Source organism: Eubalaena glacialis, chromosome 17 (genome assembly GCF_028564815.1).
Source record: "Eubalaena glacialis isolate mEubGla1 chromosome 17, mEubGla1.1.hap2.+ XY, whole genome shotgun sequence".
NCBI lineage: Eukaryota > Metazoa > Chordata > Mammalia > Artiodactyla > Balaenidae > Eubalaena > Eubalaena glacialis.
The window spans coordinates 50,256,613-50,276,665 of NC_083732.1; the positions used below are offsets into that span (position 1 = coordinate 50,256,613).

Here is a 20,053-nt window from a genome sequence, read left to right on the forward strand (position 1 = left end):
GAATTAGAAATGAAAAAGGAGAAGTAACCACTGACACTGCAGAAATACAAACGATCATAAGAGATTACTACAAGCAACTCTATGCTAATAATATGGACAACCTGGAAGAAATGGACAGATTCTTAGAAATGCACAACCTGCCGAGACTGAACCAGGAAGAAATAGAAAATATGAACAGACCAATCACAAGCACTGAAATTGAAACTGTGATTAAAAATCTTCCAACACACAAAAGCCCAGGACCAGATGGCTTCACAGGCGAATTCTATCAAACATTTAGAGAAGAGCTAACACCTATCCTTCTCAAACTCTTCCAAAATATTGCAGAGGGAGGAACACTCCCCAACTCATTCTACAAGGCCACCATCACCCTGATACCAAAACCAGGCAAAGACGTCACAAAGAAAGAAAACTACAGGCCAATATCACTGATGAACATAGATGCAAAAATCCTCAACAAAATACTAGCAAACAGAATCCAACAGCACATTAAAAGGATCATACACCATGATCAAGTGGGGTTTATTCCAGGAATGCAAGGATTCTTCAATATACGCAAATCAATCAACGTGATACATCATATTAACAAATTGAAGGAGAAAAACCATATGATCATCTCAATAGATGCAGAGAAAGCTTTCGACAAAATTCAACACCCATTTATGATAAAAGTCCTGCAGAAAGTAGGCATAGAGGGAACTTTCCTCAACATAATAAAGGCCGTATATGACAAACCCACAGCCAACATTGTCCTCAATGGTGAAAAACTGAAACCATTTCCACTAAGATCAGGAACAAGACAAGGTTGCCCACTCTCACCACTATTATTCAACATAGTTTTGGAAGTGTTAGCCACAGCAATCAGAGACGAAAAAGAAATAAAAGGAATCCAAATCGGAAAAGAAGAAGTAAAGCTGTCACTGTTTGCAGATGACATGATACTATACATAGAGAATCCAAAAGATGCTACCAGAAAACTACTAGAGCTAATCAATGAATTTGGTAAAGTAGCAGGATACAAAATTAATGCACAGAAATCTCTTGCATTCCTGTATACTAATGATGAAAAATCTGAAAGTGAAATTAAGAAAACACTCCCGTTTACCATTGCAACAAAAAGAATAAAATACCTAGGAATAAACCTACCTAAGGAGACAAAAGACCTGTATGCAGAAAATTATAGGACACTGATGAAAGAAATTAAAGATGATACAAATAGATGGAGAGATATACCATGTTCTTGGATTGGAAGAATAAACATTGTGAAAATGACTCTGCTACCCAAAGCAATCTACAGATTCAATGCAATCCCTATCAAACTACCACTGGCATTTTTCACAGAACTAGAACAAAAAATTTCACAATTTGTATGGAAACACAAAAGACCCCGAATAGCCAAAGCAATCTTGAGAACGAAAAATGGAGCTGGAGGAATCAGGCTCCCTGACTTCAGACTATATTACAAAGCTACAGTAATCAAGACAGTTTGGTACTGGCACAAAAACAGAAATATAGATCAATGGAACAGGATAGAAAGCCCAAGATAAGCCCACGCACATATGGTCACCTTATCTTTGATAAAGGAGGCAAGCATATACAGTGGAGAAAAGACAGCCTCTTCAATAAGTGGTGCTGGGAAAATTGGACAGGTACATGTAAAAGTATGAAATTAGAACACTCCCTAACACCATACACAAAAATAAACTCAAAATGGATTAAAGACCTAAGTGTAAGGCCAGACACTATCAAACTCTTAGAGGAAAACATAGGCAGAACACTGTATGACATAAGTCACAGCAAGATCCTTTTTGACGCAGGTCCTAGAGAAATGGAAATAAAAACACAAATAAACAAATGGGACCTAATGAAACTTAAAAGCTTTTGCACAGCAAAGGAAACCATAAACAAGACCAAAATACAACCCTCAGAATGGGAGAAAATATTTGCAAATGAAGCAACGGACAAAGGATTAATCTCCAAGATTTACAAGCAGCTCATGCAGCTCAATAACAAAAAAACAAACAACCCAATCCAAAAATGGGCAGAAGACCTAAATAGACATTTCTCCAAAGAAGAGATACAGATTGCCAACAGACACATGAAAGAATGCTCAACATCATTAATCATTAGAGAAATGCAAATCAAAACTACAATGAGGTATCATCTCACACCGGTCAGAATGGCCATCATCAAAAAATCTAGAAACAATAAATGCTGGAGAGGGTGTGGAGAAAAGGGAACACTCTTGCACTGTTGGTGGGAATGTAAATTGATACAGCCACTATGGAGAACAGTATGGAGGTTCCTTAAAAAACTAAAAATAGAACTACCATATGACCCAGCAATCCCACTGCTGGGCATATTCCCTGAGAAAACCATAATTCAGAAAGAGTCATGTACCAAAATATTCATTGCAGCTCTGTTTACAATAGCCAGGACATGGAAGCAACCTAGGTGTCCATCATCGGATGAATGGATAAAGAAGATGTGGCACATATATACAATGGAATATTACTCAGCCATAAAAAGAAATGAAATGGAGGTGTTTGTAATGAGGTGGATGGAGTTAGAGTCTGTCATACAGAGTGAAGTAAGTCAGAAAGAGAAAAACAAATACAGTATGCTAACACATATATATGGAATCTAAGGGAAAAAAAAAAAAAAAAAGAGGTCATGAAGAACCTAGTGGCAAGATGGGAATAAAGACACAGACCTACTAGAGAATGGACTTGAGGATATGGGGAGGGGGAGGGGTGAGATGTGACAGGGTGAGAGAGTGTCATGGACATATATACACTACCAAATGTAAAATAGATAACTAGTGGGAAGCAGCCGCATAGCACAGGGAGATCAGCTCGGTGCTTTGTGACCACCTAGAGGGGTGGGATAGGGAGGGTGGGAGGGAGGGAGATGCAAGAGGGAAGAGATATGGCAACATATGTATATGTGTAACTGATTCACTTTGTTGTAAAGCAGAAGCTAGCACACCATTGTAAAGCAATTATACTTCAATAAAGATGTTTAAAAAAAAAAAAAAAAGCTAGAAAGGGGCTTTGAAATCATTTTGTTTTAATCTGATTACACATGATTGGAGTGAAAGTACAAAGACTTCGTATTTTAAACATCTCCCATGAGCTCATGCTTTATTTCCAGCATGTCTTTAGTCTGGACCTTAATTTTAATTATCTTCTGTGGATATTTCATTGTGAAAATGGAAATGTTTTAGTGAATTGTACTGATCACAGAGCAAATTAATGTGCTGTGAACCTTTTTTTAAAAAAAAAGTTGACTTGTATTATAAAATCATATATAATGATATAGAATAACGATCTGAAAGATCCAGAGTTAAAGTGTGATGAGAATCGGCTAACGAATTGATTGTTCTTTGGGGGCAGTAAATGTTTGCGGTGATTGCTCCTTTCAACTTCCTTTTCTTGGAAATTCTCTTTCTCCTTTCAGCCCCACCCTTCCCCATCACCTTCTGCGTAGTAAGGCTACAGTATCACCCTTGGCCAGAAAGCTACTATATCCAACATTTGTAATTTTAAAGGCTTTTTGGTTTAGTAGAGTTAATGTGTGTTTAAAATTTGTATAAATGAACATTTTGCAATATGGCTTTATCCATGATGATATTGTAAATTGTTTGAACTTTGAAAATTAAATCTCTAACAATCACTACTTACTTACAGGGTTACTTGATTAGCTGTGTTTGGAACTGCTACCGATACATCAATGGCAGGAACTCCTCCGACGTCCTGGTTTATGTTACCAGCAATGACACTACGGTAAGTGTGATGTCACTTCACGTGGAGATCTCCACACATCCACTATATGATGGCTTCTAAATACTTCTAGTGTTTGCTGCTTTTTCACTGTTGTTGAAACATATTCATGAGCTGCTGAGTCATCAAAGGATTCATAGTTGAATGAAATGTTTTGTTTTCCTTACAGGACATTAAAATCTAGTTGGCTCAACTCTGGTTCATTTAAAAAAATATTACAAATAGATAATATATGTGCCTCTCCACATTTATGTATCTTTTTTTTTTGGCTGAGTGGCATGTGGGATCTTAGTTCCCCGACCAGGGATTGAACCCATGCCCCCTGCATTGGAAGCACGGAGTCTTAACCACTGGACCACCAGGGAAGCCCCAACATTTACGTATCTTAAACCTGCATTATTAAAAAAACCATGGTAGGGCCTCCCTGGTGGCGCAGTGGTTAAGAATCCGCCTGCCAATGTAGGGGACACGGCTTTGAGCCCTGGTCCGGGAAGATCCCACATGCCGTGGAACAGCTAAGCCCGTGCGCCACAACTACTGAGCCTATGCTCTAGAGCCCGCGAGCCGCAACTACTGAAGCCCGCGTGCCTAGAGCCTATGGTCCGCAACAAGAGAAGCCACCACAATGAGAAGACCGTGTACTACAAAGAAGCGTAGCCCCTGCTTACCACAACTAGAGAAAGCCCGCACTCAGCAACGAAGACCCAGTGCAGCCAAAAATAAATAAATAAATTTATTTTTTTAAAAAAAACATGGTAGGTAATTCGAGGTATCAATTCTGCATAGTTTGACTATACTATCTCACTTGACATGTGAAATTAAACTTAAAAATATGATTTTATAGGTAGAGAGATAAGAATGGCAGAGATTACTGTATCTTTAAAACTTGTCCCGCATATGAAAACCTTAGTAAAAGAATTTAGATGATCTGTGTTCTGCCACTAGTTGTTCATACTTAAATTTTTTAAACCTATCAATCAAATATGATTTTGAGAAACATGCCTTCACTGGAAGAGTCCTCAAAATCATTTGTCCTTTATGTAATTATCTTGCCTGGCTCGTGGTAAAAGTACAAGTCCTCTAGGTACTCACCTCCCTGTGTCTCCATCACCATGTGTGACGCTCAGTACAAGTAAGTGCTCGAGGAGTGGTTAATGGAAAGGATGGGTGACATGAGCCTGTGGGATGGGTCCAGGTGGATAGGATTGGAGGGGACAGAATGGACAGGGCAGATGAAAGGATAAATATAAATGGTGTGTCTATTCTAAACGAGGATGGAGTTTTATATTTGGTTTTGTTTTTTAAATTGTGCTGACTTGCTTACTCTGTGGCCTTACTGAAATAATTTAGTCTGCCCCTGACTTGACTTCCCTGTGTATAAAATGGGGATAAAACAACTTCAGACTTTATACTAAATACACAGGTGCAAGCTGATATCACTGAGATCTCTGTGGGATTTCTGAGAGAAAGCGTGTTATACGTGAACAGTTTTCCTAAGTCCTCAGCAAGGAATCATTGGTTTGAATCAGCAGTGGTTTAAGAGGAGGCTCTGCCACGATCAGATGCACAAACCCAGCGTGCCCAGATGCTGAGGGGGCCCTTTGGAGGACCTGCAGAATCCTTTGCACTGATCACAGTAGACACATCCTGCCTACTAACCCTTTAGAGAATTCCTCTTGGGTCAGTACATCTCTTTAAAGAAATAACTGTTCACAATTACTATAATTTTGATAAAATTACTGGCGTAAAGAATTTTTTCCTTCTCTCTGAGTTTCTGAGTATTAGTTATCTATCAGTATCTTTCTGTTTTTTCTTTAAAAAGACATCTCAGAGTACTTTTATTGTCCTGCTGAACTAATGAAAAGTCTAAAAAGTTTGAGATTCTTAGTTTTGAGGAACGGTAAAACTGCTAAACAAGCAAGGTATGTTAGAGCCCCATCCTAAATATTATGAATGTGTGGGACTTACAAAACTACCATCTTTGAAAAGTATCTCAGAGAAGATAATGCCCATATTGCACGTGTTTGTTTGGATATACTTCGGGTGGTTGTTTTTTCATTGCTTTCTGAAGGGTTATGTGTATTTTTAGTAGAAGCAAGGTGGAAGGGCTGGGTACACGTTGTATAAATACACCTGAAATCAAAGGATATCCTGAAATTGTAGAAATTGGGGTGCTTAGAGAATTTAAGAATCATGAGTGAGTCCCTAAAATGCATCCAACTAGCCTTTTAGAGGAAGTTTTATTTTCCGCCCTTTGAAAGATTCAAAATTAGGTATGGATAGCAGGTAAGCTGTATTTAGGCTAACTTACACTCAAAAATAGTTGTACTTTCCAGCTGGACATCCTAGCTCGTCTAATAATAGACCTTTCTTCAGAAAGGCTTCCAGCTTGGCAGTAGTTTGAAGTAACTAGGGTTTGGGACCCTGGACTAGTGCCAACTGTGATTGTTTCCTTGTGTGTTGACAGAAGGTCCTGGGGAATTGCTTGATGATCATTATTATTGGTCATTATCTTCTCAGTCATTCTGTATCAACTTGCCATTTTTAAGATAAGGAAACTGATGATACGTTTCTACTTTCTAAAAGTTCACAGTGAACCTTTTTTTCCTTTTTAAAACAAAGAATGGTATTCCTGGCGAAGGGAGTTTTATCATTTCTCATAGCTTGCACGGATAGTCCACTTCAAAATAGGGATAGATCACCACCTGAAGTCTCTGCTTTCTGGCAGCATTTTTAAAGATTGTTTTTTTAAAAATAGGGCTTCCCCGGTGGCGCAGTGGTTAAGAATCCGCCTGCCAATGCAGGGGACACGGGTTCGATCCCTGGTCCAGGAAGATCCCACATGCCACGGAGCAACTAAGCCCATGCGCCACAACTACTGAGCCTGCGCTCTAGAGCCTGTGAGCCCTGGCTGCTGAGCCCACGCGCCACCACTACTGAAGCCTGAGCGCGAGTCGGTGCTCCACAACAAGAGAAGCCACCGCAATGAGAAGCCTGCGCACCACAATGAAGAGTAGCCCCCACCTGACACAACTAGAGAAAACCCGCACGCAACACCGAAGACCCAACGCGGCCAAAAATAAATAAATAAATATTTAAAAAATAATGGTATTGTGGATATTTTCCTAAAGAGTACTTACTATATCTAAAATAATAATTCCTTAATATAAAACATCCAATGAGTGTTTAGATTTTCAGTTGACTCATGTTAATTTTCCTAGCAGTTTATTTGAAACAGGATCTGTGGGTCAGTATGCATTTTAAGACTTTGTAATTTTTTTAAAGAAACAACTTGCCCACAAACTAGATTTTACTGATAGCATACCTATAATATAGATCTCTGTATTTCCAGTAAATTAGTAGTTGGATCTAAACGCTTCCTATATTTATATTCCCATTTTCCTTTTTTTGTAAGATTGCTTTATAGTTGATAATTTTTCTTCCATCAGGAGGCAGGTGATGTCTGGTTGATTCTGTCTTTCTGGGATGTCAGCAACCATTGATATCATCAATTCATTAGGAATTGCAATATGATGACATGCTATCATTTTTCATTTATTAGCTGGAATATTTCTATAAAGAGAAACCTTCCCTCGTGTAGTATTTAGTTACCCAGTGGTACTTGGGACAATGATAAATATATATGCTTTTGTTCTCTTTATCAGTTTTCAAAATGACAAGTTGGTCCATCATTCTCTAGTGATGACCAGTGAGCGTTTTTGTTTGTTTGTTTGTTTAAGTAATAAATGAACTAATGAAAAGAGGCCTATTATTAGAAGAGCTGGGGATGTTCCGTTGAAAAGTACAGCTTTTTTTTTTTTTTTTAATTTTTAAAATTTATTTATTTATATATTTTTGGCTGTGTTGGGTCTTCGTTTCTGTGCGAGGGCTTTCTCTAGTTGCGGCGAGCGGGGGCCACTCTTCATCGCGGTGCACGGGCCTCTCACTGTTGCGGCCTCTCTTGTTGCGGAGCACAGGCTCCAGACGCGCAGGCTCAGCAGCTGCGGCTCACGGGCCTAGTTGCTCCGCGGCATGTGGGATCTTCCCAGACCAGGGCTCGAACCCGTGTCCCCTGCATTGGCAGGTGGATTCTCAACCACTGCGCCACCAGGGAAACCCAGTACAGCTATTTTGATTAATTTTATCAGTAAGCCTAAATAAAATTTACCTACTATTCCATGCCTATTTTAAGACTTTCTAAGGGGAAAAACAAAATCTTCCTCTAAACAGCTACAACATAGCTAACATCCTTATGAGTGTCCTAATTATGCCGTCTTTGCCCAGTTGGAGCCTCTTCAAGTTGGCGTCTGCGTCTTTTTACACAACTCTGGTAGTGTGATTGCTTCCTTGCTGTTCTGGGCTCATCTTGTTCATATCCTGTTCCACACCTGGAATCAGCTATTTCTCCAAGGACCCCTGCTTCCTTTCAGTAGAGACCATAATCTGTATTTCTAGGGTTGGAGAACAGATTTTTTTTTAAAGAAGGCTCTGCATATTTAAAGGTTGTTTTGACTAGTACTAAAGGAGTTCAAGAACTAAAGGAGTTCTAATTAAAAAAAAAAAAAAAATACTGGAGCCTCACTCTGAGATCCTAAGTGGGGGCTGGAATGATCTAGTTCTGTCATTTTCCCTGGTCTCCGTAGCTATATTAAGATCCTCATAGTGTGTCATCATGTATGTTTCTCTTTTGTCCATGTCTTTATTGGGAATCCACACGGACACGTTGTGTCTTTCACTTCCTATCAAGTATTAAGCCAGATGACTTTTCTCCCAGGCTGAAGAGCCTCAGGGTGACCTCTGTGGAAAGATACTGGGGCTCTTGTTGGTAGAAAATAAATGTGCTGCTTTTTTCTTCTGTAAAACAGTACACATATTATTAGCCAGGTATCTACTTTTCCAAATGCTACTCAGGGAGAATAGATAGCGTTATTATATATTGGAGATCATTCTATGGATTAATTGCTCCAGTTTCCTAACTAAACCAAAGCAAAAACCTTTGAAAGAAATGCCTTAAGACAGAGAGGTCACAAACTCTGTTAGTTCATAATGCCTCTTAGGGTCTTGGTATTTTTTTCATGATGCCCTTAGGCCAGAAGACATACCTAAGCTGTTCATTTCATTAAGTAGTCAGGTCCAGACAACTTAAGAGCAGTAGTACCTAACAGGCTTTGTAGTGTTTTCCTTGAAAATTTAAAATATCCCAAGGTGTCCCTTTGAGTCACTGCCATACACGGTTAGGTACCCTAGAGAGATGCAACCTTCCCTTTAGAACATTGTATTCAATAGAAATCACATTCTGGATATATATTACATAATACCACATTCTCTCCCCTACCTTCATCAAAATCTGGCCTTAAGAGGAAAAATGTATTAAAATACTAACTAGTAGAAACAGATTTCTTTCACCTTAAAATTTACGCAAATCGAGATTTAAAAAGCCCTTTTAATCTGCTCACACCAGTGTAGACTTGAGTCATGGCAGTACCCAGTGTTGGGTTAAATCCATGAGGAGGGAATCAATTGGGGCACTTTAAAAGCAGTGAGGTGAATGTTTATCCAAAATAGTGTCCGAAATCCTGATTTCCGATAAGAGGATCATCGTCTTGGGCAATGTAGGAAAATGGCTATTAAGGGATAAACAGGAAAATTTTAAACTTCATGGAGTCCGTTATGCCATATCATATTGCAGGTGCTAATCTTGGTGAACACTACGTACAGGTTTATCGTTCTGACTTCAAAAAGTGTTTTGCCGGGAGTTCCCTGGCGGTCCAGTGGGTAGGACTTTAACTGCCTGAGACCGGGTTCAGCCCCTGGTCGGGGAACTAAGGTCCCACAAGCCATGTGGCATGGCAAAAAAAAAAAAAAAAAAAAAAGTGTTTTGTCGTGTGGGGCTGCCTTTTGAGCCTGACTGCTTGAAAAACACAGTTAAGAAAAAAGTCAGTGACCTGGTGAAGGCCAGATTATCTCCCCAGCAGTCATTTCCCTGTAGATATCCCTGAGAGGCTGAGATTAATTAAGGCTGACCTTGGGCTGTCAGAAAGCCACAAAACACTCTCAGTTGACTGAGAAGGGTTGGAGGTGGGGTGGATTTATTTAGTAGTCGTCTCAATGACTTTCAAAAATTGTGCATAAAAAATTCCATTGTTTTTTTTCCCTCCTGTTGCTTTTAAAAATTAGTTTGTTCATTACTTCCTAGGCATAGATTACATGTGATTAGAAACAAGTTCTTGACTAGGTGACATGAGTTGTGTTTATTCTTTTCCCACATCCCACCCCCAGAGACAGAAGGGGAGGGAATGAACTAAATTGATAGCAGGAGAGATTTTTTAGACTTCAGAAGTTCCTTCGTACCTGAGAAACTAGACTGTTACCAAGATGAATGTATAGTCATCATCTTGCAGATTCTTCAGAAAAGTCATTACTGATTTTCGGAAACTGTGTGAGGAAGGCTTCGTTTAAAGGCTGGTAACGAGGCTGGCTGTGAAGATCTCCTTCAGTCCTGGGCATTTCAGATTCATGTACCTTAAACATACGTCAAAAACAGACCTTTCACCACTGTCACCTGCCTGTATGAACCAGGGGGTCCAGGAGGCAGAGGGGAGGGGGCCGGGGGAAGAAGGCTCTCCAGTTACAGGACTTGTAGAGGATTTGAAACTCCAGCATGTGAGTTATTGGCTCTGAAGCTTCTGGCCTAGTAAGTACTGGAATACAAGAGAGACATCTTATTCGTAATACCTCAATTTTAGATATCTCTTTTCACTTGTAATTTAGTAGTTTGTATGATCTAAGCTTTTGCTTTTGCTTTTTTTTTTTTTTTTAATTTAAAAAATGTAAGAGGTTTTGATATAGGCTGGGTAACATCCCAAATAAGCAGAGAGAGCAACCAGGAGACCATTTCCGTAGTCCAGATCACTACAGTGGTGAAGATGATGCAGTTCTGATGCAGAGGGCCTGAGGAAGACGGGGAGAATTTGAGAGGGCTGTCGGAGGTAGCAGTGATAGCTGATAAGGAGGGGCCACGGAGTGAGCATGAAGCCCTAGGACGTGTCTGGTCTGTGACTGTGACTTGAAACGTTAAATCACTTACTGAATGGTGGGACCAGACCTTGAAAGTTAACTGACCCTCTTCCATCTCCTTAGCGGTGTTCCCACAAGTGTCATCCAGCCGAGCGCTGAAGAACTCCGGTGAGGTTCTGCTCTTCTCTGCATCTGTCCTGTCTCCCGCTCTGTAGCCTTTTGTACTGTGGGTTTCTCCCCAGACAGTTAGGTAGTGGTTGCCATCTGCCAGGCTCTGTGCCGCGGGCTTTATGTATATGAACTCAGTCTCACAAGAGTCCTTGAAGTAGATCCCTGGGTACAAAAGAGGAAATTACCAAGTGGGTACCTTCCCACGGTCACACAGCTGGTGCGTGCCCGGGGAGCGGAGGGGGGATCACAGCCTTCGCAGCCTGGCTCCAGTCTTTCTTTACCCGCCACCCTCCTCCTTAGACTGTCGTCTGTGCAGACTGCCACCAGGGCTGGGTGTTCTGCCCTGTTGCTGCTGGCGGGGCGTTGACCAGGACAAGGGGAAGTGAAGCAGGAAAGTAATTCATTTTGATGATTCTTCTCAAGTCAAGTCACAAACTTTCAAAACAGCAGGACTTTTTGTTTTGTTTGCTTATTTTTGCTCTCTAGCACAGGGGAAGGAATGGGAGGGTGGATTAAAGAAAGAGGTAGAAGAAAAGTTAGAAGTAAACTTGGTGACACCAAGGCAGCTGCCTTATTTATTTATTTATTCATCCATACATACATACATATGCATATATCTTTCTTTTCAAGTTCTTTTCCTATTTAGGTTGTTACATAATATTGAGCAATACAGTAGGTCCTTGTAGTTCCCTTGTTGTGTTAGATAGCCCTCCCTTCTGTAACTCAGCCCCACACATTTTCCTAATAACTTCATATGTGCACGTGGCTTCAGACAGACTTGTCTGTTGGTTCTAATAGAAAAGCATCGTGGATAAGATTGGACTGGATGCCCGCTGAGATTTCCTCTGGAAAGCGTTTCCCCTGCTTTAACGTATTCCATGCTGCAAGCTGACAGTGTGCGATGTTAACTCAGCTCGTGTTTCTTTCCCTCCTTCAGTAAAATACAGCTTTTGAAAAAAATATACTAATCTGATGGAAATTATCTCTGACCCATGTAAGTTTCCAGTTACAACTGGAGCAGTCAAATCAACACATAGATAATTGACACCTAAAAGTTCTGGAAGAACAGTTCAAATAAACCCAGTTTTCACGGTGAACATGAATAAAGGATATTAATCAATTGCTCAATTGTAATCTTCCTATAATAGCAAGTAAGAAAAATTTAGAGTAGCTTTGCAGTGAATCAATTATAAAATCACCCTCTATTTTCATTGTGTTTTACTTTAAAACACACTCAGAACTTGACCTACTTTATCCCACATGTCCAAAATAGAATCCATGTTGATTTTACTCTAGGGACAAAGGAGACATTGAATTTTATTTTATTTTTCAACATTCTAAGAAAGTTTCTGGGAATATATCTTAAGGAAGTAGTAAAAAAAAAACGTGTATAAGATATTCATGCGGCATTTTTTTTTAACGCAAAAGTAGCCAATTTCATTGTCTAGTAGTTGGGAACCAGTTTGATTAAATCGGGGTATGCCCACTTGATAAAATGTCCTTATTGCCATAAAAATTATGAGCAGTGTAACAGCAGAAGAAAGGCTTATGATGTTTTTAAAAGGCTTATGATGTTTTAAAAGAATATAGAAGTTTGTGTTACAGTTACAGCTATGAAAAAGCAAAGCTTGTAGACAACAGATTAGATTGTAATAGGAAATCACGCGATTAATTTCTTGAATAATAGAAAACAAAGCAGAAGATATTTTCCCTTTCCGTTAATTTGAGGGAGGGAAGTGTATGGGGAAGGAGAACAGGTAAAATGGGAGTCTGAGATCTGAGGTTCCGAGCAGTCCTTCCAGCCAAAGTACCCTGGCAGCCACTGAGCACAGTCAGCTGAGCACGGCCTGGTTGGCAGCCCGTGCAACACACAGGGTAGAACCCCATCCCAAAAGAGATGTGCACAGTAGGTGGCGTAGCACATTCAGGCTTGGGGGAGAGGAAGCAGCTGAGATGCCTGTGATAGGGCATTCCCTCTACTTCCTCAGTAGTTATATATTTTTATTTTAGATAAAAATGTAGTTCTTAAGATACTGATTTTGATAAAGTTATGTATTTTTAAATATAGTTACTTCAGATATATTTATTTGAACATTAGATATTTTAGTGCATCTTAGCTTTCAATTTGGGCTACGGTATTATTTTGGTGTTTCCTGCCCAAATATCTCACCAGCGAGGATTTTTGACCCCATTCGAAAGATTTGAAGTATGAATTCTATATTGTAAGTATAATCTGTGAGAGAATTTGAGTAGCTTCTCTGCTGAGAATTAAGGGAAATAATGACTTCCTCCTATAAAATCAGGTGAGGACAGTTTATACTGGTTCTTCAGTGAATTGAGGATACAATTACTTTCCACCTTATTTGTCTTTGGAAATTATTCCTTCTGTAGGTGGGGGAAGGTTTCACTAGGATCTTCCAAATTTGTTTATGTTCTTCCCGACTCCTGGTGTGTTGAATTGAGTACAAGATGCCATTGGTTGTAAATTGCACCATTATCTTAGGTGCTTCTTATCGTTAGATGCTGTCCGTTACAAGGCACAGCCTAAATTCAGGCGTTAAAATGTGCAAAAATGTGTACCTTAGAATCAAAAATAAATGGTTATGTGCATGTGTGCGTTTACTGGTGTATATTATAGGTGGAGTTATTTTAAAAGTTTGGAAACAGTTATTCTAAATGCCTTAAAGATAAGCCCAAACTTCCTGTTCGCGATGATCCTATCGCAAATGCCCAGATGGCTATTTCAGTTAATCTTGGAGATTCATGGTTCGCCTATCTCCCCTTTCCTGTTTGGCCTGAGTAAAGGAAGCTCACATCTAAGTAGGCAAATGTGATGTTAACGTAAATGCTGCCTGTTTTAAACAAGGTACATTGTAGACTATTAGGGGTGTAACAAATGGTAAAGGAAAAAAATATTTTGGCTACTTGGGATTAATTTAAATGGACCATTGGAATATTCAGGTGCCTCTAAATGACACGATTGTTTTGGGGCTTTGTACTTTCACATTGATACTTTCACATCTTCCAAGGTCAGAATTCAGGGTAATGCTTTTCCTTCTTGCAGGTGGAGGCGAACTTTTTTCTGTAAAAGCCAGATAGTAAATATTTTAGGCTTTGTGGGCCATATGGTCTCTGTCATAGCTATTCAACCCTGCTGTTGTAGTGTGAAAGCAACTTTTTATATAATTTTCACACATCACGAAATGTTTTTCTTTTAAAAAATGTAAAAACCATTCTGAGCCCTCAGGCCATACAAAAAACAGGCAGCGGGCCAGATTTAGCCCATATCGTTCACAGACCCCTGCCTTCGTGGCAGTTTAAGCTGAGTTTTCTAGGTGTTTGTAGGACAACTATTTGAACCATCCCAAGGAATTTAATAACCCTACTTAGGGCCTGCATAGAGCTTTCCCCTCCTGCAAGTGGGATGGCAAATAGCAGCACCTGATCTTTTGGTCCTTTTTATAAGGATATTTTTTTCCTGAGAAAGTTTTCATTGTCCCATATTTATTATTTTGCCAGTAGTTCTAAATCCAGCTTATATTTAACAAACTATAGTGGAAATCAATAAGAGAATAAGTCACTTGCAAAATAGTTGCTAACGTGTTGAAAAACCGCAGCTAAAGCTCTTATGCAGAGATAAGAAACTATCTTTTATACAAAGATCCATTCTATAAAGTCCTGTTTTAGTTTACTGCCAGAAAAAAAGTAACACACACCCCCCCTCCTCCTTACTTACCTCTTTCCCTCTCTCTCTCTATACTTATTTGTCAAAATATGTATATATGTATCCATCCATCCATATATAGAAATAAAAACTTGATAACCCAAAAAGTTTCTATTTTGCCTTATTTCTGGGTCATTTTAACATTCATTTGTCTTATTTTGTATCGTGATCAATACAGCAAGCCATCTCATCCTTTCACAAATGTCTGGAATAAAATTCAGATTTGTTGAGCCTTAGTGCATGCCATGTACTGTGCTAATAATAGGCACATTACTTGGGCTTATTCATTTCATTAACCTTGTGAGACAGACTGGTATCGTCCCCATTTACAGATGAGGAAGCTGAGGCTTGAAGAAGTGACTGGCCCAAGGCCTCCGAGTTGGGAAATTTGTCGGCCCACACGGTTGACTCCACAGTCCATGCTCTTGGCTACTACCCCAGGGTACCCCAGTCTTCTCAACATGGTGGCAAACAGAAAATTGCAACATTTGTATGGCACACTGTTGTGAATGGACACCGGTTGAGAAGCACTGCACTTCGCCATGGAAGACAAACTCTGTTTATCAGACTCCTCCACTAGCACATAAGCTGTCTGCTGGCTCAGACCTTACAAGCGTCAGTTGGTGTGGTATCCTCAGTGCCTGGTACATAGTACGACCGGCATTTGTTGATGAAATGAATGAACAGTATTTAACAAATCATTTGTCTTGCTCTCTTTTTTTTTTTTTACTGAGTTGAAGGAAGTAGCTTAGATTTTGTGACCCAGATCAGCTCCGTGCCCATGTCCCCAGTCATCCTGTGGTCATCTCCAGAGAGAGATCACCCTGCAGAGCTCACTCCATTTCTTCCGTATCTGCTTCTTTTCTTAGATTCTAGTGGATGGTAGCAATGTCCACTTAATCACCCAAGCCTGTAACTGAGGGGTCATCTTTAAACTTGTTAGAGTTAGGCTTTTAGCCTCTAGCCTTGAACTCTACTTTCTCTTCAGTTTTTTCTCTCTGTTGCTGTCAGATGGATCTAAAACATAAATCTGGTTTTGTCATCCCTGGATTTAAAAGTCTTCAGGGGCTCTGCTGTTTATAACTGTAGCATTTCTCAACTGTGATGTCACTCCACTTTGCTCTGTGACAGTCATTTGTGACTTGCGGGGTAGTATTTAAAATCTAAGTTTGCCAGTGGTTTGCTTTTTTTTGTCCTTTGAATAAACAAGGACAGCTTTAGGATTATCCCTATAACAACATCAGTCTCAGCTATGCAGTCTTGCGTTTTAATATTTTCTTGAGGCCAGAGAAGGGAGTGGAGTGATAACTTCATCCTGCCAAGTTCATCTTAATTGTGAAGCAGCTTTGAGGAACTGTTACTGATGTGTTATCAACAGTCGTGGGTCTCGTGAGCTATTGTGCTCTCATGAATACTGTGCCCCTTGCTTCCTACCCACTGCCCCACAAAGGAGCCAAAAAAACAAAAGGAAAAAGACGTCTCCATTTATAGTGGGTTTTTTTTTTTTTTTAATAAATTTATTTATTTATTTTTGGCTGCATTGGGTCTTCGTTGCTGTGCGCAGCCTTTCTCTAGTTGCGGTGAGCAGGGGCTACTCTTCGTTGCGGTGCGCGGGCTTCTCATTGCAGTGGCTTCTCTTGTTGCGGAGCACAGGCTCTAGGTGTGCGGGCTTCAGTAGCTGTGGCATGTGGGCTCAGTAGTTGTGGCTTGTGGGCTCTAGAGCGCAGGCTCAGTAGTTGTGGCACACAGGCTTAGTTGCTCCGCGGCATGTGGGATCTTCCCCGGCCAGGGCTCGAACCTGTATCCCCTGCATTGGCAGGCGGATTCTTAACCACTGCGCCACCAGGGAAGCCCTATAGTGGTATTTTATTTGTCCATGCTTTAGAGGGAGAGAAGGGCAATTGGTTTTGTAAAAACACACCTGTGTATGCCCACGGGAGGCTCTGACACATGAACATCACCAAAGCTCCCATCCCCCTCGCGGTGGGGAGGACGGCTGGTTGTTAGAGAAGAAATTTTCACTTCCTGGCATTGCTTGCAAGCCTGGCTGGGATCTCTTCTGTTGTTCCAGGCTCATCCCTTGTAATCTCGACTCACGCACCCAGGTCTCTAACTAAAGCAAACCACCTACACCTTTGCAGGTGTTTCTCGGTCTTTTGGGACAGTTCATGTGCGCTCTCCCCCACTCCTGGGATGGGCATCCTCCAGCCTTCCATCTCCGCCTCCCCGGCAGCTGGCACAACAGCTGCCCTCTGGGGGCTGCTCGGGTGTCCTGGGGTGAGGAGTGAATGGACGGACATGGTGTTTCAACCACGCTCACTTTGGCTTTTTAGAACTATAACTATGTGAGAGGCGCCCACAGCTCCGCAGACCTGCGGTAGAAATGGTGTCCACTTTGTCTCCTTTCTCATCATTCAGTTACTTTTGTTAAGGAAGAGTTAGGTTCAGAGCAGCTTAAATGTTAGCCTCTCACACTTCCTGCAGCCACCTGAGAGGGAAAAGGAACTCCTTTGCTGACCGACATGAATCAATTTGTGAGTAGTGTTTACTGGGGTCACTTTCTTAAGGAAGGTGTGTAGTTGAACTAGTTGGACAATAATACCGCGTTGGTTATCTTGCTGCAGTTGGAGAATTGCTGCCATTTATTGAGCGCCCAAGTGCTCAGCCTGTACTTGGTGCGTTAGGTATGTCGCCTCCCTTACATCCTTACGACAGTCTTTTGAGGAGTATCCATCATGCTCTCCATTTTATAAGTGTGGAAGCTGAAGTTCAGGTAGATTTACTAACTTGCTCAGGATCCCAGGGTTGCTGAGTCACAGAGCTGGAATTTGAACCCATGTCTCATTTCAGTTTGACTCCCCCCACCCATATTCCCTCTAGAATTTGACCATGGCCATAGAGTTGAAATGATAGAACTCAAATTTGGACACACCTCTGTCTGAAAACCAGTGCTAAGAAAGGACTATGGAAGTGTAAGACTCTTGCCTTTTAGAAACTTTTTGGAGAGGAGAAAGGTAAATGTTTACAAGACAGTTAATAATAGTACAAGATAGCATATAATTTAATTGATAAGCCAGTTATGTAAGTGCTTTAAGAGAGTGGTTTTGTGTCTGAGTTCAGAGTGCTGTACTGTAGTTACTGCCATTTCTAGTGTTATGACTTCATATTATCTATAAAGAATATGGAAATATCTAACTGGTGTTTTTATTTAAAAAATTAATTTGTTGGGCTTCCCTGGTGGCGCAGTGGTTGAGAATCAGCCTGCCAATGCAGGGAACATGGGTTCGAGCCCTGGTCTGGGAAGATCCCACATGACGCGGAGCAACTAGGCCCGTGAGCCACAACTACTGAGCCTGCACGTCTGGAGCCTGTGCTCCGCAACGAGAGAGGCCGCAATGGTGAGAGGCCCGCGCACCGCGATGAAGAGTGGCCCCCACTTGCCGCAGCTAGAGAGAGCCCTCGCACAGAAACGAAGACCCAACACAGCCATAAATAAATAAATAAAACCCAAAAAGTTTAAAAAAAAAAAAAACTGCAAATTGCTACAGTCACTATAGAGGACAATTGGCAATATTTTAAAAAAAATTTAATTTGTTATACTACAGTTGCACAGCATAACTCAGAGGAGAAGAGAGTAATCGAGGCTAGACTATTTCAGATCTCCATGTTGGAAGTGATTTTAACTTGAGCTTGGGGTTGTTTGGGCTTTGTATGGAGTGACATACAAAGAAAGAAAAACATTTGAGGAGAGAAAAATCATAGGGAAAAGGAGTCTGATTGGTAATGAACTTGCCGTGCTAGGGAGTCATGGAAATAAATTAGACGGGAGAGAGCCAGACACTGGGCTGCTGTTGGCCTGGGCGTGAGTGGCGTGAAGAGCACGTAGTAAATGAGGGAGTGGTTTGTTTCCCAGTGCTCATCACATCTGTCTCCTGGGGGCCCCTCGTGGCATCATAGTTCTCTAGTTTCCACTGGTATTGGGGGCACCCGAGATCGGGTTGGGTCTCACAGGTCTGGAGGAGAGTCTCAAGCAGACAAGGGGCCAGGTCCTGACCAGCTGCTCCGTGAAAACACATTTTACCTCCTAGGCAGGGACCTCCAACAGCGAGGTACTCCCTGGCTGCTTTGTTAGCATCTGAACTGCACGAGTCCAGTCCCCACCACCCTTCCCGGCATAGAGAGGGGCATCTTGGGCAAGTTAGGCGCGTTTTCCAGGCCCCTGCAGAGGCTCATGGCGAATACACATGTCACCCACCAGCCAAGAAGCAAGAGGAACGAGGTGGCTCTGAGCCTGCCCACCGTCTTCAGGTTGAAAGTTGCCCCTTGATGACTGACTTCTTCTTTCCTTCAAGACTGCCATGATTATTCTTTTATTTTTTAAGTATTACTTTTATTTTTAGCACAGTATTACATGTACATAGCTAAAAATCGTGCTAGTGAAAGATTTATTTTTCTCTCTCTTTTTTTCCTCGCGGCTTGCAGGATCTTAGTTCTCTGACCAGGGATTGAACCCGGGCCCTCAGCAGTGCAAGCGCCGAGTCCTAACTGCTGAACTGCCAGGGAATTCCCAGGATTTATCTCTCAATGGTCCTCTGCCATTCTCTTGCCTATCCTCCACTTTTCACCACAGCCGTAAACACTGTCAACTCTTAACTTGTTTCTTGTGTTTACCTCCATTACCTACATATTTTAAAATAATATGTCTGTGTTACCAATTTTTCGATGATCAATTTGAGATACCTTTTGACTTCTTGGTGTTGAATAGAATTTAACTTTTACCCTCCTCCCTATATTCTCCACTGCTTTCATCCATCTAATACAGTCACATCAAATTTTTTGGTTACATCACCAGTTAACGTTTACCTTGATTATGTGACTATTGTTCAGTGCACAGCTCTGTCATGTACATTCCCTTTCTTGTACAATTTTTGTTTTCCTCGAGCAAACATTTGCCTTGTTTTTTCAGCTGCCAAGTTTTGAACCTTTTACCTCACCCCGATCTATCAGATCTGTCAATTACCTATTAATATTTTCCAAATGTTCGACTCTGTGAGATAACTGGTCAGTCCTTTTTCTTTGCTGGAGCTTCTCCTCCTGCTCCAGGGTGGATGAGGTGCCACACAGCTGTCATCCTGGGCCTCGATTTCATTTTAACTTACCTCAACCTTATTAGGATGCGGGGCCAGCGGACAGACTTCTGGTGCAATTTACCTTGTGCCTTGTACTGCCCTTCCCCCCCCAGTCCTGGACCCCAGAATCTGTGGATGGTTCTTTGAGAATCTAATGAGAGCTCTGAACACTCTCCCCTGGAAAATAAATGCACACACATAAAATTTGGCACAAAGTTTTGTGAATGTCT

General features: G+C 41.1%; 1 protein-coding gene across 2 annotated transcripts in view; it reads left to right on the top strand.

Annotated features, from left to right (window-relative positions):
• LAPTM4B (lysosomal protein transmembrane 4 beta) overlaps window positions 1–20,053 on the top strand; it is a 74,754-nt gene that overhangs the window by 52,332 nt on the left and 2,369 nt on the right. The window contains exons 6-7 of one of the 2 annotated variants that reach the window (XM_061171310.1): window positions 3,690–3,785; window positions 6,541–6,888. In XM_061171310.1, the coding sequence (XP_061027293.1) occupies window positions 3,690–3,785; window positions 6,541–6,642 (198 nt within the window). In that variant the 3' untranslated portion in view covers window positions 6,643–6,888. Of the gene's footprint in view, window positions 1–3,689; window positions 3,786–6,540; window positions 6,889–20,053 lie in introns of those variants that run through there. The other variant, XM_061171311.1, reaches the window with a different exon arrangement.